General features: G+C 48.6%; 1 protein-coding gene, 2 long non-coding RNA genes and 1 other non-coding gene across 6 annotated transcripts; 3 read left to right on the top strand and 1 right to left on the bottom strand.

Moving 5' to 3' along the window:
- Nucleotides 1-2,449: 2,449 nt before the first annotated feature.
- On the bottom strand, nt 2,450-4,252 carry Mrfap1 (Morf4 family associated protein 1). 2 transcript variants are annotated; one of them, XM_029556492.1, is made up of 2 exons: nt 3,728-4,252; nt 2,450-3,431 (listed from the first exon to the last, which is right to left on the bottom strand). In XM_029556492.1, the coding sequence occupies exon 1, from the start codon at nt 4,106-4,108 to the stop codon at nt 3,737-3,739; it is 372 nt and encodes a 123-aa protein (XP_029412352.1). In that variant the 5' UTR covers nt 4,109-4,252; the 3' UTR covers nt 2,450-3,431; nt 3,728-3,736. The 2 variants fall into 2 exon arrangements, with proteins under 2 accessions (XP_029412352.1, XP_008852023.1); XM_008853801.3 differs by having other exon boundaries at nt 2,450-3,380.
- Nucleotides 4,253-4,423: 171 nt separating this feature from the next.
- On the top strand, nt 4,424-9,082 carry LOC115067771. 2 transcript variants are annotated; one of them, XR_003847136.1, is made up of 4 exons: nt 4,424-4,633; nt 6,589-6,920; nt 7,401-7,636; nt 8,829-9,082. It is a non-coding gene; the product is annotated as an uncharacterized LOC115067771 (long non-coding RNA). The 2 variants fall into 2 exon arrangements; XR_003847135.1 differs by lacking the exon at nt 8,829-9,082 and having other exon boundaries at nt 4,609-4,633; nt 6,589-6,598; nt 6,815-6,920; nt 7,401-8,617.
- On the top strand, nt 5,337-5,497 carry LOC115067773. Its single transcript, XR_003847138.1, has one exon. It is a non-coding gene; the product is annotated as a U1 spliceosomal RNA (small nuclear RNA).
- A 191-nt stretch (nt 9,083-9,273) lies between the features above and the next one.
- On the top strand, nt 9,274-10,137 carry LOC115067772. Its single transcript, XR_003847137.1, has 2 exons — nt 9,274-9,332; nt 9,629-10,137. It is a non-coding gene; the product is annotated as an uncharacterized LOC115067772 (long non-coding RNA).
- Nucleotides 10,138-16,612: the final 6,475 nt, after the last annotated feature.

Here is a 16,612-nt window from a genome sequence, read left to right as displayed (position 1 = left end):
TGAGGCTCCTTCTACCCAGGTGTGTCAAGTTGACACCAAAGCATCCAGCACACAGCCTTTACAAGCGTGGGGGCAGGGAGGACAAGGGAACAGGCTCTCCTGTCTCCCTGTCCACTGTTATCTTCAGTAGGGTCAAGCTCTTCAGCTGGGGATGCTGCTCTGGAGAAGGGTGCACGTCCTGGGTCCTGGGTTCCATCTCCAACATCATGAAAAGAGTAAAAAAATGTAGATGAAGATGTTTACATAGGGAGACCGCTAAACCGTTTTTAAATTAAAAGAAAAATTTATGTGTTTTGCCTGCATATAAGTGTATCATATGCTTACAACGCCTCCAGAGGCCAGATGGCATAGGATCCACGGGAACTGGAGTTACAGTTGTTAGCTGATATGTGGGTACTGAGAACCAAACCAAGGTCCTCTGTAAGAAGAGCCAGTGCTCTTAATCGCTGAGTCCCAATGTTTTTAGATGGGAGACAGAAGAGGACATTAAAAGTGCACTGGCATTTATTAGTTATTATTTAGTTTTTGGTCTGAGACTCGGGCTACAGGGCAGCCCTAGCTGGCCTGGAACTCACTATGTAGACCAGGCTGGCCTCAAACTCAGAGATCTGCCTGCCTCTTCCTCCCAAGTGCTGGGATTAAAGGTGTGCGTCACCACGCCTGGCTATTTTTTATTATTTTATGTATATGAATGCATTGCCTGCATGTAAGTGTACTTGTGTCATGCAATGCCAGAGGTCAGCAGGGTGCCAAGACTCCCCTGGAATTGAATTTATGGATGGTCAGCCGCCATGTGGGTGCTAACACTCAATTCTGGGTCCTCTGCAGGAGCAGTCAGTGCTCTTAACCACTGAGCCATCTCTTCAGCCCCACCATTTTTTTATTTTTTTAAAGTTGGAAGCCTAAACTGGCTGTGGTGGCACAAGCCTTTAGTCCCAGCACTTGGGAGGCAGAGGCAGGCAGATCTCTGCGAGACAGAGGCCAGCCTTTTGTATGTAGTGAGTTCCGGGCCAGATTTGGGAGCGCTGAAGCAGGAGGATCCAGAGTTTGAGGCCAGCCTAGGCTACAGAGTGAGAGCTTATTTAAAAACCAAAGGTGGGAAGACCCATTATGGTCAAACGCACACTACTGGTAAGGCCACACAATTGGGATGGTTGGTAAATGTCTCTAAGAGAGACTGGAGAGGAAGCAGGGGAGAGAGGAGGACCACTTTTCTGTCTTAGATTGTCACTTACAGATTGTTCACTCTCAAACTTTTTAACGTGGTACACATTTGTGCAGAGTGAGTGGGTGTGGTTAGAGGACAACTTGTCGGAGTCAGTTCTCTCCTACCACATGGGTCCCAGGGATCAAACTCAGGTCCTCAGGCTCGTGGTCAGGCACCTTTACCCACTTAGCTCACTAACCTAGTATTATCCATTTTAATAATCAACTACTCAATGCTAGATGCTGGAAGGGTAAAAGGGCATCTGTGGGAAACTGGAAAAAAATGAATAAGGTCTGTTGTCAACTGTACTGAGCATTGTTGCAGCAAGGTACCAATACAGTTTTGGGGAGTTGGCTCCTGGTTCATAATTCTACTGGATCCCCCCACCCCCAACCACTAAAATTCACAGCTAAGCCTAATGTTTTCTGGTAGTCCATGTGTCTGGGATGCCTCCCATTCTGCCTGACCTTGAAGTTGTTCATCCTCCAAAGCCAAGCTTATCAATCACTTGTGGGAAGCTTTCCCACACCCTCCCCCGAGTTCTCAATTTTGGTTCCACAAAAAGCAATCTTTATGCAGGATCTTTAGGGATCAACACCCCTGGAGAGGAACCCTGGGCAGAAGCTGGGCCAGAGCAATCCCCTTGGCTTACAAACCAGGAGCTTTAGCCAGGTGTGGTGCCTACCTTTAATCCCAGCACTTTGGAGGCAGAGGCAGGCAGACCTCTGTGAATTCAAGGCCAGTCTGGTTTATACAGTGAGTTCCAGGCCAGCTGGGGCTACAGAGACCCTGTCTTAAGAGACCAAAAAGAAAACAAAACTAACAAGAAGTTTTAAGGCTGAGATGTTCTTGAAAGATGGGGCCCCTTGGATTTGGGGCACCCAGGAAAAGGAGGTATGATCCAGCAAGGGTTCAACAGAGGGTCAACCCAGAAGGTGGGGGGATCCAGTCTTTGCCTTCTAAAGTGAGCTGGCCTTATATCTTCCTATGCACTACAGTGGAAGGACTGATTTAGAATACAGTCCAAGCTGGAGAACTGAAGGTTCTTGAACTCCTAAGGCAGGGGCCAGGAGGAGACTTCCCACCAGTCCTTCCCACACTAAGAACCAAGACTCTTCTTCACCCCATTCCCACAGAGGTAAAGTTCCCCCCAGACTAAGATGTTCATCTCCATCTAACCATAGGACAGCCAAGGAGAAGACTTCATTCTTACATTTCTTAATAACTTTCTAGGTTTTTTTCTTTTCAAGCAAACGAATATTTTTATTAACATGTAAGATTTTTTTTCCAAACATGGTAGGGGTTTTGACCTCAAATACTTCTCAGGTCTGCTACTCAAACTTAGAGCTCGACTACACAGGAACCTTGAAGACGCCTCTTCCTTGTAGTTTAGGGTCCACTGCAGACAGTCCCGTGTCTTCCTCCTCAGTCCATCTTAAGCCTTTCCAAGTATCTTCCCAGACCCCCCTCAAGTATATGGGGCTGCCCCATCAATTTGTACAGAATACCAAGACCTCGTCCCCCATCCTAGGCTCCATGTCATTTAGAATTAGGTTTTCCAAATAAACTCACCAGACAGGTTACAATATAGTGTACCACATAAAATTTAAATTTTGCACAAAATACATCTCTCCTCCTTTGGTCTCACACAGAAATTAAAGTCTCCCAAGAGAAGGAATTCCATGCTCCCACCCTTCTCCCAGTCCACCAGTCCTAGTCAGAGGGCCCATCTGCAGTCCAGGTGGAGTCTGGTCCCCTCTTCAGCAGCTGCTGCGCGGAGCCGTCCTCTAACACCCGTCCTGAGGGATGAACTCCAACTCCCGAGCGGCACGTGTGCCTCACACCGACCCGAGTTCCAGGGAGCTGTCAGGTGACACGAGGGAAGAGCAAAGCACCTCAAAATCCAAGCCCAGGAACGACGAGGCTGCTGCCCAAGAGCTCACGAGCGAGGCCCTAATTCCTGTGAGAGCATTTTCCAAATAAAAATTACTTCCCCAACCAAAGGAACGAATCTAACGATCAAGCTCATTGAGGTCATCCACCGCAGACCACAGCAGAAACGTAGTGTAAATGAGGACAGAGAAGACAGGAAAGAAAAGGGAAACAAGGCTCTCTGGTTTCAGCTTCTCCGGGGTGTCAGCCATCACTCGACCAGAATCCGCTGGCTGGAAACCTGCGGCACAGGAGAGATCCATCACTGAAGTCCGTCCGCCGCCATAACAATCTGGAACGGTGCACGCCGACCCTCAGCGAAGCCCCCCAACGCGCCCGTCAACTAGCTCCCTTAACTGGGGGGGGGGGCAGTGTCCGTTAGCTCCGGAGGCCACGTCTGGGCTTCCGGTTCTAGAATGTTCCTTATCCATCAGTGACAGCTGGTTCCCGGCTTCTCCCCACTCCAACTAGAGGGGGAGGGGTCGATCCCGAGGCCACTCTGGGCTTCCGGTTCTAGAACGCACCTTACCTACCTGGCCCTCCGCTGCCCCCCCGGGCCCCTCCGCTGCCCCCCGCGGCCCCGCTCACCACCGCCGCTCACGACGACTCGCCCTTCTCTATCCGCCGCACCAGCTGCACCAGCATCTCGGCCATCTTCGCCATCTCCTGCGCCTTCTCCTCCGCCTTCTCCGCCCGCGGCCCGCGGGGCTCCACGCCCGGCTGCAGGTGGTTGAGCGCGCTCTCCTCCGACGCCTCCACCTGCGTCTTGATCTGGATCAGCATATTGTCCATCTCCCACAGCTTGCCCCGGTTGCGCACGGGCGCGCGCCCGCGCTCGCGCGTCAGCGACGCGATGTCCTCGCGCATCTCGTGGATGACGGGCAGCAGGAACTGCTCGAAGTCCTCCTCGGGCTCCAGCACCTCCACCTCCTCGGGCTCCGCCAGCTCCACGGCGTCCAGGGGCCGCATGGCGGGGACGCGGGTCTGCACGGCCGGGGCGACTCTCGGCGACCGGGCTGCGGCCGGCTGCGGGGCTTCCGCCCTGCTCAGCGTTCCTGCTCGAGCGGCCGCGGAGACGAACGACCGGCAGGCAGACGGGCGGCGAACAAAATGGAGTCGCCGCCGTCAGCCAGCGCTCAGCGCGTTGCGACGCCTCCGCGACACCGCCCGCCTCTCTTTACGGTCGCGCTGTTCGCGGGCACGCGCACGTCCACGACGGGCGGGGCGACGCCGGCGGCCGCGCGTAGGGCCAGTGCCTGGGCTTGGCTGGTGGGGGCTTCTCGGGAGGGGGGTGCGCTTGGCTTCTGGTCCGGGTCCTAGAGCGCTTCCCTGTTAGGGAGCTTGCACTTTGCCGGATCTTTTTTTTTTTTTTTTTTTTTTTGAAGCAGGGGCTCCCTGTAGCTCCAGCTGTCCTGGAACCCAATATGTAGACCAGGCTAGCCTCGAACTCACAGAGATCCACCTGCCTCTGCCTCCCCAGTACTGAGATTAAAGGTATGCGCCACCACGCCCGGCACTTTGCTGAATCTTGATTTAACTTAAAGTACTTACTATTTTGGGGCTGGAGAGATGGCATAGGACCCAGGTTCGATTCCCAGTACCCACATGGCAGCTAACAACTGTCTGAAACTCCAGTTCCAGGGGATTCGACGGCCTCTTCTGTCCTCCGCGGGCATTGCAGTACACGGGTGCACTTAAGTGCACCCGTGTAGTGCAGTGCCTGCGTATATGTAAATGCACTCCTGCTATGCAGTGCTTGCTTATATTTGTATGCACCCGTGTAGTGCAATGCCTGCATATATGTAAATACACCCATGTCATGTAATGCCTGCATATATGTAAATGCACCCATGTCGTGCAATGCCTACATATATGTAAATGCACCTGTGTAGTGCAGTGCAATGCCTGTATGTATGTAAATTCACTCGTGTCATGCAATGCCTGTATATATGTATGTTGGGCAATGCTCACATATATGTAAATGCACCCATGTCATGCAGTGCCCATAGAGGTCAGAAGAAGGTGTTGGATCCCCTGGAACTGGACTTATGGATGGTTGTTAGTTCCCCATGTAGGTGCTGGGAACCAAACTTGGATCCTCTGCAAGAGCAGCCAGTGCTCTTAACCACTGAGCCATCTCTCCAGCCCCCTAAAATTTTTTTTTAAATTTATTTTATTTAGAAATATTTTATTTATTATACTTGCCTGGCAGGGGAGACACCATGATCAGGAAGGTGGTTTTCCCAGGGTGAGGCTTATCCATTGCACTTGGGATGTGCTGGCCCCTGCGATTTCCCCAAATTCGGGAAACTCAGTTGCATAATTTGTGGTAGTGGGGGACTACGTTGTTGCCCTCTCTTGTAATAAAATTTTTTTAAGTAGTCTATTTATTTATAGCTAGGTGTGGTGGGGCATGCCTTTGATCCCAATACTCGGGAGGCAGAGGCGGATATCTGTGAGTTCGAGGCCAGGCTGGTCTACATAGTGAGTTCCAGGATAGCTGGGGCTACACCCTGTCTCAAAAAAAATTCTATTTATTATTATTATTATTATTATTATTATTTTATGTGTATGAGTGTATTGCCTGCATGTGTGTAAGTTGCACCCATGTCATGCAATGCCCACGGAGGTCTGAAGAGGGTGTCTGATTCCCTGGAACTGGAGTTACAGACCCTTGTTACAGGTCATGTGGGTGCTGGGAATCGAACCTGGGCCCTCTGCAAGCAGCCAGTGCTCTTAACCTCAGAGCCATCTCTCCAGTCCAAGTTATTATTATTATTTTTTTTTTGAGACAGGGTCTGGGCAAGTAGACCAGGCTGGCCTTGACCTCAGAGAGCCACTCCCCTCTGCCTCCCTCCCAAGTCCTGAGCTTAAAGGTGTGCACCACCATGCCAGGCCCATTATTTTACTTTATTAGAATCTCTTATGCTGTATTCCAGGGTGCAGGTTGACTTGGAACTCAATTATGTGGCCTTAAACTGGCCTTGAACTCCTTGCAGTCCTCCTTCCTTAACTTCCCCAGTGCTGAGATTAAAGGCATGAGCCACCACGCCAGTTACATTAAAGTTTACATTGAAAAAGGTTTTCCTACACTAGGAAAGACCCTAGGAAATACTGTAGTCAAAACCCTCAACTGGTGTTTGGATCCTTCCTCCTAGGCCTGGACACCCACCAGCTCAGCTAGTTTAAAGTGTAATTTCTTAATTTTTTAGAGATTTATTTTTATTTTATCTGTTTGAGTGTTTTGCCTGCATATATGTAAGTGTACCCATGTTATGCAGTGCCAGTGGAGGCCAGAAGAGGGTGTCGGATCCCCTGGAATGGTTGTTAGCTGCCATGTGGATGCTGGGATTTGAACCCAGGTCTTCTGGGTTAAGAGCCAGTGTTCTTAACCACTGAGTCATCTCTCCAGCCCCCTGAAGTGTAATTTCTTTTTTTCTGATTGACAGGAGTGTCCGAGTATCCTTTTAAGAGACAGACCCTCTACTCCCTGAAGTCAAACCCTAGTCTGATGGGTCATGAGGCCAGAACTGAGCCAGAACTCATTTGGTGTGGAGAGGCCGCCTGCCTTTCCACCCAGGACTGAGGGCTCTGGTTGGCTTCAGGCAGGTCTGTGCTCCTAACAGTCTGGACCAAACTTGGCACACGTTACAGTTTGCTTTAACAGTCACTCAGCACACAACCTTGATGCTGACTTCATCTACTGAGCCATTCTGAGACAGCACCATCTCAAGAACCCAGCTTGTGTGTTTGGCTGGTTTTCCAGTCATGAAAACATCTTGTAAGTATCAAGCATAGACATACGTACAGTGCAGGTGTTTAATAAGGCTCTTCTCAGATTTTCTGCATTTTGGTGGCTCTTAAAAAACCCACTTGTAGCCAGGCATGGTGATATACACCTTTAATCCCAGTGCTCTGAAGGCAGAGGCAGGCAAATCTGTGAGTTTAAGACTAGCCTGGTCTACATAACAATTTCCAGGCCAGCCAGGGCTATGTAGTGAGAGCCTGTCTCATAAAACCAAAAGAGGTTGGGAGGCAGAGGCAGGTGGATCTCTGTGAGTTCATGGCCAGCCTGGTCTGTATAGCAAGTTCCAGGCCAGCCAGAGCTACATAGTGAGACTCTTTCTCAAAACCCCCCCCCCCCCCCGCAGCTCCCTGGCAACTCTTAGGTTTTCTTGACATCAGTGGACGCAAAATGTCATTTTTTTTTAACGGAATAAGAGTAAATAGCTCAAATAACAATGAAATTCCATTATTGTAGTAAAAAAAATGCAGAACACAGTGCCAAATGCCGGTGAACTTGGGAAACCCTTCTTCCATCGTGGTGGGAATGCAAGGCTGTGCAGTCATGTTGCAAACGCAGCTCTTATGTACCACCCAACAAAGGAGTTGATCCTGTCTGTCCACACAAACCCCTGCAGATGGTGTTTATACCTGCTTTGTTACTGCCCAAAGACAAGAGGAGCAAGCAGCCTTCAGTAGGCGAAGGACAATGGAGTAAGTGTGAAAAGAATGGGCTGTCAAGGCACAGAAAGACGCAGAAGAATCTTAAATTCATGTTACTGAGCGTGTCTGTCTACCCCTTGGTTCCAACGACATGACCGTCTAGAAAAGGCAGATTAGGGAGACAGGAGACCAGTGGTTGGTTGAGGGCGGAGGGAGGATCAGGCTGCAGCACTTGGAGGCTTTTCAGGAGGTGATGCTGCTCTGTGACACGATATATGCATGCCATCATACGTGTCTGAACCCATAGAATGCCCAGCACCAAGTTCAAACCCTAACAGAAGCAAAGACTCTGGGTAATAGTCATGGGCCCTGTAGGGATGTGCAGGGGTGCTGATGGGGGAAGGTGGGGTGCACTTTTGCTGGGAACCTGAAAGTACTGTGAAAAAATGTTGATTTGAAAGGGGTGGGGCAGGTTGGGAGATGGCCGAGTGGACCAAGTGCTTGCTGCCCAAACAAGAAGCCCTGAGTTCAGATCCTCACCAGCCATGTTGGGAACCAGGTATAGTGGCGAATGTCTGTAACCCTGGCACTGGGGCAGGGTGGGGTGGTTGGTTGGAGGCAGAGAGATCCTGCTGTTTGCTGGCCTGTCAGTCTAGCCAAAATGGCAAGCTCCGGGTTTGTTGAGAGACCCTGTCTCAAAAAAATAAATAGAGTAGAGGAAGACACCTGATGTTGACCACGGTCCTACATCCGTGCATGTGGGTAGACCCATTTGCACATGTGCACACAAGCACATACATATGCCAAACAGACAAAAACTGGGATAGGACCAAACGGTTCCTACCATGGAGGGTGGGGATGAGTTGGAAACAACCTCTCCCCCACGTCCAAGTTACAAAGCACAGCTATGCAGTGTTTATCATGCTGAGCTCTGGAATTCCTTTTTTTATTTTTTTGTCAGCAATTTCTATTTTTTTTCTTTTTTTTAATATTTTTTATTTTATATGTCTGAGTGTTTAGCCTGAATGTATGTATGAGCACCATGTGTGTACAAGTGCCCAAGGAAGGCAGAAAAGAGCACCGGATCCTCTGGAGCTGGAGTTACAGGTGTTTCTGGGCTGTATGTGGGTGTTGGGAACTGAACCTAGGATCTGTGCGAGAGCAGCAAGCGCTCTTAACTGCCGAGCACTTAAAAACTGCTCCAGCCCATTTTTAAAAGTATTTATTATGTGGTTGGTGGCAGGGAGATGTGCGTGCCGTGGTATGCTTGTGGAGGTCAGAAGACAACTTGAGGAGTCAGTTCTCTCTTCACCCTGTGGGTTCCAGGGACTGAGCTCAGGTCATCAGGCTTCGGGGAAGGAGCCTCCCCTGCTAAACCATCTGTGATGGCTAATCCTGGGTGTCAACTTGATTGGATCTGGGATTAACTGAAATGAAAGAGATCTTCTTGATTGGATCATCTAAAACCGAAGACACACCCTAAATGTGGGTGTTACCTTCTGATGGCAGCCGGTATAAAAGACCAAGGCAGAGGAGAACGCCAAGCTTCTTGCTGCTTGCCTTCTCTCTTGCTGGTGAGTTTGTCTTGCTGCTGTAGACTGAAGACTAGCTGATCTTCTGGAATTTGTCAGACCTTCAGCGCCAGATCAGGACTACTGACACATCCAGCCTTGTGGACTGAGTCATTACGGATTCTCAGCCTCTCCAGTGTGTTGCAGCCATTGTTGGACTACTCGGACTCTATCCTGTGAGCTAAGCTGATAAATCTCTATGCCAGATTGGGACTACTGAGACATCCAGCCTCGTGGACTGAGCGACTACAGATTCTCAGCCTCTCCAGTGTGGTGTAGCCATTGTTGGACTGCTGGGACTCTATCCTGTGAGCTAAGCTGATAAATCTCTATACATATATATTCGTTCTACCGGTTCTGTTTCTTTGGAGAGCCCTGACTAATACACCATCTCAGTGGCTCCCTGATGTGTTCGTGTCTGTATCCTTGCCTTCCAACTTGTTTTTAACAGGGTCTCTCTTTCATCGTGTAGATCCAGTCTAGCTGGACAGAAGGCATCAAGGAATTCTGCTGTCTTTGCCGGAGCAGTGGGATTGGACCCTGGCTACTGGGCCCTGCTTTATGTGGGTTCTGGGGCAGATCTGCACACAAGCATGGCAAGCACTTTGCACCTGGAGCCATCTCGGCCCGTTCTTTCCCTCATTACCCCTTTCTTCCTTTCTGGTTTATTTATTAATTCCTCAAGTGAGCCCGAGTTCATTAGAGCTTTCCTTTGCTTCTAATACAGCATTTTAAGACTCTTAAGTTTCCTTGAGGTCTGACTTGACCTGCCTCACACAACTTTTGATATTTCTTTTTCATTATTTCTTAGTTCTAAGAGTGTGCTTATTCCTGTTATGGTTTGGTTTAGCTTTTGTTTTTTTGAGACGGGCTCACGTGGCCCAGGCTGGTCTTGAACTCACTACATAGCAATGGTGACCTCGAACTCCTAACCTCCTGCTTGTTTCCCAACACCCAACTCCATTACAACATTTCAAAAGATTTTATTTGTGTGTACGTGTCTGTGTGTGTGTCTGCCACAGGGTTTGCGTGTCCTTGGAGGCCAGAAGAGGGTGTCAGAGCCCCTGGAGCTGGAGTTACAGGCAAATGTAGCAGCCCAATGTGGGTTCTGGGAACCAAACTTGGGTCCTCTGAGAGAACAGCAAGCACTCTGAACCACTGAGCACTCTCTCCAGCTTCCAGAATTTTTTTTTTTGAGTTACAGGCGTGGGAAACCACACTCAGTGGCCATCATGATGTTTTGATCCCTCAAGTGTTAGAACTTTTCATTTTTAACCACTTGAGAGCTGTTCACATTTTTCTATTTTGCCGGGATTTGACTAACAGCCTGGACAATTTTGGTGCACTTTCTACATATGCCTGTGGAGGATGTGTATTGCCCAGTTCCGGGAGCAGGCCTTCACGCACCCCTGAGGCCTTGCTACTCAATAGCTTCTTTCTTTGTCTTGCTTCTCTGGAGTCTGATCCCGCACTTTGGGTTTCTGTCTGGAATCACTTCTCTTTTCCCTTAAGCAAAGGCCTCTTCAGAAATTGTCAGAGTTGGGGGCCAGAGAGTGTTCAGTGGTTAAGAGTGCTTGCTGCACAAGCCTGAGGACCTGAGTTCAAGCCTCAGGCACCCACGCAAAACGTTGTATGTGGCTGCACGTGCTTCTAATCCCAGCACTGTGGGGGCAGAGACAGGAAGACCACTGGGGCAACCAGTTTAGGCCCGTCTCAGTGAGATATCTTGTCTCTAAGGAACAGGGGGGAGTGATTCAGCAATGGAATAGGTCCTCTTCTGGCCTCTGCGGGCACCCATGGGTATGCATGCATGTGCACACACACACCTGCATATATTATACATACACCTTGTACACATACACCATAAAAATAAAAAAATTAAAGTTAGAAAAGTTTTAGCCAGGTGTGGTGGCACACACCTTAAGTCATAGCATTTGGGAGGAAGGTGGATCTCTGAGATCAAGGCCAGCCTGGTTTACATGAGGCATTCCTGGCCACGTGGGGCTACAGAGAAACCCTGTCTCCCTCCCCACCAAAATGAAAATTTAATTGTGTGTGTGTGTGTATGTATGTATACAGGAAATAAACAAAGGCAGTGGTACAGTTTTGCAGAGTGCCTTGGCCGGGGCAGCCTCCGGGCTGGGTACCAGTTGCCCAGAACAAAGACAGGTGAGGGGATTTTCAGCAGACAGACAACAGGAAGCAATGTGTTGATGTGGAACTTGATCTTTCCCAAGCTGGAGACTGGAGAACAGTTTGTCCTGGACCAGATGAGGCAAGGCAGACCATGTGGGAGAAGAATTGGAACTTAAAGTCCAATGGCTCTGGTCCAAACCTGTAGGGAAAGAACAGATTTCTTTTGATGCCCTTGAGAATGATGCTGAACGCACCGTGCTTGTCATTGGTTTGGAGCACCGAGAAGCTCCTACAGAGTGCATGACCCTGGGTACCTGGGAGGCTTCTGAGGGAGGAAACTCCTTGCATATCTGTGGTCCTCCCTAGGTCCTCTGGCCCTGGGAAAAGATGCTCGAAGGTGGAGATGCTTTGTTGACAGGACTGGAAAGAATCTGTGGCCTTGGATGAAATGTGACCCTCCCAAAATTCCTATGCTGACATCCTAACCATCAATTGAAGGTGTTAGGAGATGGGTCCCCAGGGAGGTACTTGAAAACTAATTTTTCTTGAGGATGGGGCCCCATGATGAGATTAGTGGCCTTACCAGAAGAGACACAGGAGCTTGCTCCTGCTCTGTGTCACCTGCCACTTGAGGGCACACTGAGAAGACAGCCATGTGTAAACCAGGAAGCTGCCCTCCACAGGCGTCTGCTGACACCTTGACCGTGGACTTGCTGCCTCTAGAACTGTGAAGGAAATGAGAAGTCTGTGCAGTTGGTTAGAGCTGCCCCAGTTGGCTGAGACAGCTGTCTGCCCCTGAGGATGGTGGGCGTGCATGTCCTTCCCCTTCACTGCTTGCACCTCACACCCCACTTCCTCCACTCTGTTCTGCTTTCTGGGGATTTGAACAGCTTAAGGGATCCAAAGCCCAGAGCTGTTACAAATGGATGGGGACAGTGGGGAGGTAAATGTGTTCTGGAAGTTTTATCTTGCTGGTTGGAGAGAGGAAGGCTAGCAGGTAATGAGCCATCTTCATAGTGGTGAATTGTGAGGTTTATCTTATTTTATTTTGTTTTTTGTTTTTTTTTTCGGAGCTGAGGACTGAACCCAGGGCCTTGCGCTTGCTAGGCAAGCACTCTACCACTGAGCTAAATCCCCAACCTCCCATAAGGAAATATGGGCTTGTGATTATTAGGAAAAAAAAAACCCGCCTAGGAAGAAACTAATAGAAAAAGTGTACAGACTGGTAGTAATAAGAAAGAAGTCAGGGGGCTGGAGAGATGGCCCAGCAGTTAAGAGCACTGACTGCTCTTGCAGAGGACCTGGGTTCGATTCCCAGCACCCACATGAACTGTCCTTAACTCCAGTCCCAGGGGAATCTGAAGCCCTCCTCTGACCTCCGCAGCATTGCACGACACAGGTGCACTCACATACATGCAGGCAATACACTCATACACATAAAATAAGAATCAAAAAATTTAAAAAAGAAGTCAGGTGTGGTGGTAATGAGTGTGTGAACACAAAAACCACTACACGCGGACACGGCCTGGTGGTGCATCCTTGTAATCCCAACATCCAGGAGTCTCAGGCAGGAGGACTGTGAGTTCCAGGTCAGTCAAGCTACATAGTGAAACCACCCACAGAACATCTAAGCACTAGTCCAAAGTTCCAAACATTTCCACAATCTCCAATGAAACAACATTGTCAGGTCCTTCACAGCAGTACACCACATTCCTAGTACCAGCTTTTATTCTAGTTTGGTTTCTCCGTTGCTATGATAAAACATTGACCAAAACTAACTTGGGGAGGGAAGGAATTATTTCATCTTACCTTTCCTAGGCACAGTCCATCTTTGGGGGAACTCAGGCAGGAACTGAAGCAGAGACTATGGAGGAATGCAGCTTACTGACTTGCTTCCCTGAATTTCTCAGCTTTGAAATTATGGATGTTGACCCAGTTACTGCTGTGTTCAAAACCCCCCACCCAAGGGGCTAGAGAGATGGCTCACTGGTTAAGAGCACTGGCTGCTCTTGCAGAGGACCGAGCTTCGATTCCCAGCACCCACATGGTAGCTAACAACTGCCCAGTTCTAGGGCATCTGACGCCCTTTTCTGACCTCTGCGGGCATTGCATGACATGGGTACACTTACATGCATGTAGGTAGTACATTCATACACATTAAAAAAACAAACCACCCGTTGCAGCTTGATGCCAGAGCAATCACCCTCACCATCTGTGGTCGGGAGCTTGGAGAGGGCTCTCAGCTTGGAGAGCCTCCTGGAGTCTCTTCCTCAGCTGCCTGGAGCTGCTGGCTGGGATGGGCTGTAAGAGTCAGAGGAGGCTGAAAGACCCAGAAATACCTCAGTCTCCACTCTTAACTGGGGTGTCTGGAGTGTTTGGGTATTCTTCCTCTTACACCACCCCCTGGGTGAACTTTTGTCTTTCTGGGAAGACATTTTTCTGTGTTCTCTAGAATTTTCTATGGAAGGGAAGAAGAGATGTTGATAGACTTCCATCTCTGTCACAGTGAGAAACGTTTCTGAGGGACCAGTGAGATGGTCCACTGGGTGAAAGGCTTGCCACATAAACTTGATGCCCGAATTTCATTCCTGGAACCCACATAAAGGTGGCGAGAACTGACTGCACACTGCTATCCTCCGGCCTCCACATGGCGTGTGTGCACCACTCTGTCATTAATAATAATAATAATAATAATAATAATAAAATTTGGAGTTATTTAGGCAAGTTTGAGCTAGGTTTGTGCAGTGTGGCTTGTACAAAAGGAGATGTAAGATAAGAGATGTGAACTTGGACTTGTTTTATCTGTTTCCACTTGTACATTTATAATTTTCGCATTCTTGTATTTTCTCTCTCTTCCCTCCCATCTCTGAGATAAGATAGGGTCTCACTATGTAGCCCTGACTGCCTAGAGGTTCACTAAACTCACTATGTAGACCAGGCTGGCCTTAAGCTTGTAGTGCCCCTCCTAACTGCCTCCCAAGTGCTGGGACTGCAGGTGTAAGAAATAAATTATTTTGTCCATTTTCAGCATAAGGTACATTTAGAGCTCATCTGAGAATCACAAATAAGCAGATCTAAGCCCCTGTCTTCTCTGATCCCAGCTTGTCTAGGCACTCTAAGTTCATCTTAGGACTGAAAAGTTACAGTCTGCTATGTGAATGAGCCCACATATTAGTAAAGTAGGGACTTGATCCCTGGGATTTTCATTAGATAAGGTTTTGCCTCCTGAATCAATAGGATGGGGATCAGGGGAGGGGGCTGTGGTAGACACTGGGAAGCTTGTACCTCCCTGAAGAACTCAGCCCATGAGGAGTTCAGGGAGTAAGGAAATGGAGTCAGGGATATAAAATCCAGTTTTGTGTCAAATTGGTGTGCAGGCTAATTTTGTCTTTGCCTTTTGCAAGGTTATAAAACAAACTATTCACTTCCCTACTCTGAAGTTCCAATGCTCTTATTATAAAGTGAAGATCACTGTTCTCACACAGAACCACTATGCCACCATGCCTAGCCTCCCCCTACACCCCCACCCTGCCCAGGGCTAGGGATCAAACCCAGGGCCTTGTGCATACTAGGCAAATGCTCTACCACTGAGCCACATTCCACAGCCTCTCTTTTAAAATATTTATAGTTTTTCTTTTTTTTCTACTTTGATCTTTTTGAGACAGAGTCTCCCTGTAGCTCCAGCTGATCTGGAGCTCACTATGTAGACCAGGCTAGCCTTGAACTCACAGAGATCCGCCTGCCTCTGCCTCCTGAGTGCTGGGATTAAAGGTGTGTGCCACCACACCTGGTTATTTTATATATTGTCTATAGAAATGCATGCTTCATATTTTTAAAGATTTATTTATTTATTTGTATGTGTGTGTCTCTTTGTGTATGTCACATGTGTGCAGGTGCCCACAGAGGCCAGGAGAAAGGGTTGGATCCCCTGGAGCTGGAGTTCCAAGTGGTTGTAAGCTGTTGTGCTGGGAACTGAACTCAGGTCTTCTGCAAGAGCAGCAATTGTTCTTAAATACCGAGCCAACGTTCCAGCCTCAGGATTCATATTCCTATAGAATTATTCAAATTCTTACAGATGTGGTTTATCTTATATGCAAAAACGAAGTTTGTATATAATCATATGCGTATGATTTATGTACGTAGTTTCCTTATGAATTATCTCGTTTTATACCCACTTTCTGCCTGAATTACCCACGGTGGGTGCTGCTGCTGTTTCGTGTCTTTGCCTAGGAATGGTTTTAAAGGAAACTCGCCATGTACCCATCAACCATGCCAGGAAACAAATCCACTACAATATCTCAGAAGTACAGGTGTGGTTAGTGTGTGCGTAAGGTGCTCAGGCCTCACTGGTTCAACAAATTGAAATTGGCTTTGTTCCTATAGAGAATCTGGACCAGCCCAGGAGTGGTGGAGCAGTTCTGAAGAAGCCGGGCTGTGTAAATCCCCTTTTTAAAGAAATCATGAGAGAACCAGCAGCTCAAAATGACCCCTTCCTCTGTCTCTCTGTCATCTCCCTCTCTTTCTCTGTCTCTCTCTCTGGTGCTAAGGATGGAAGCCAAGGTTATACTAGGCAAGTCCTTTACCACAGAGCTACATCCCAGTCCTGAGAAAGAAATGGAGTGGTTGATCATCTGTAGAGGTGACTCCAGGAGGAGTCACACACAGGAATTGTAATGCCACTTTGTTAAAGTCTGTGAGAAATTATGTTTTTTGGGGAACACCCAAACCCCATCTCAGGTGGAATATGCTGTTTGTGAATAAATTTGGGAGGAGGAAGTGCAGAACGCTGGGTCCCAAATGTAGGAGCAACCATGTCCCTTCCCAGTGCTTGGTGTTTTATGGTGCCATGTGCATATTGGGTGTAAGGGCCATGGGGTCCTCGTTTATAGCTTCGTTTCCCAGATGTTAGAGGACACCCCTTAGCAAAACGGTGGATGTGAAGTGAAGACCTGGTAAGCCTCATAAGTGCCTGCTTGTTCCTGGGTCACCTGTTCCTACCTGAAGCCCTTCCAGTCTGCAGCCTTTGTTACGTGTGAGCACTTAGTTCAGCCCTGCTGTGGGCGGCAGGAAACCAGCCCTCAATGGAATCACAGGTGCACAACAAAAAAACAGGCTAGGGTGAGCCTAGTGTTTGTGTAAGAAACATCAAATATTGTTCTCCAACCCCAAACTGATGGCCTGGGGCAGTGGAACTCTTCCCCCTTCTTTTGAAGATTTGTAAACATGCACTTGTGACTAAATCAAAAGATGCATTTGGAACGCCTATGTAAATACCCTCTCTTCTGGGGCACTGTGTCAGGACCCATTCAGCAGTGGTGTA

Source organism: Nannospalax galili, unplaced genomic scaffold (assembly GCF_000622305.1).
Source record: "Nannospalax galili isolate Female #2095 unplaced genomic scaffold, S.galili_v1.0 scaffold2927, whole genome shotgun sequence".
In the NCBI taxonomy this organism is placed as follows: domain Eukaryota; kingdom Metazoa; phylum Chordata; class Mammalia; order Rodentia; family Spalacidae; genus Nannospalax; species Nannospalax galili.
This window is presented reverse-complemented; position numbering and strand designations above follow the sequence as displayed.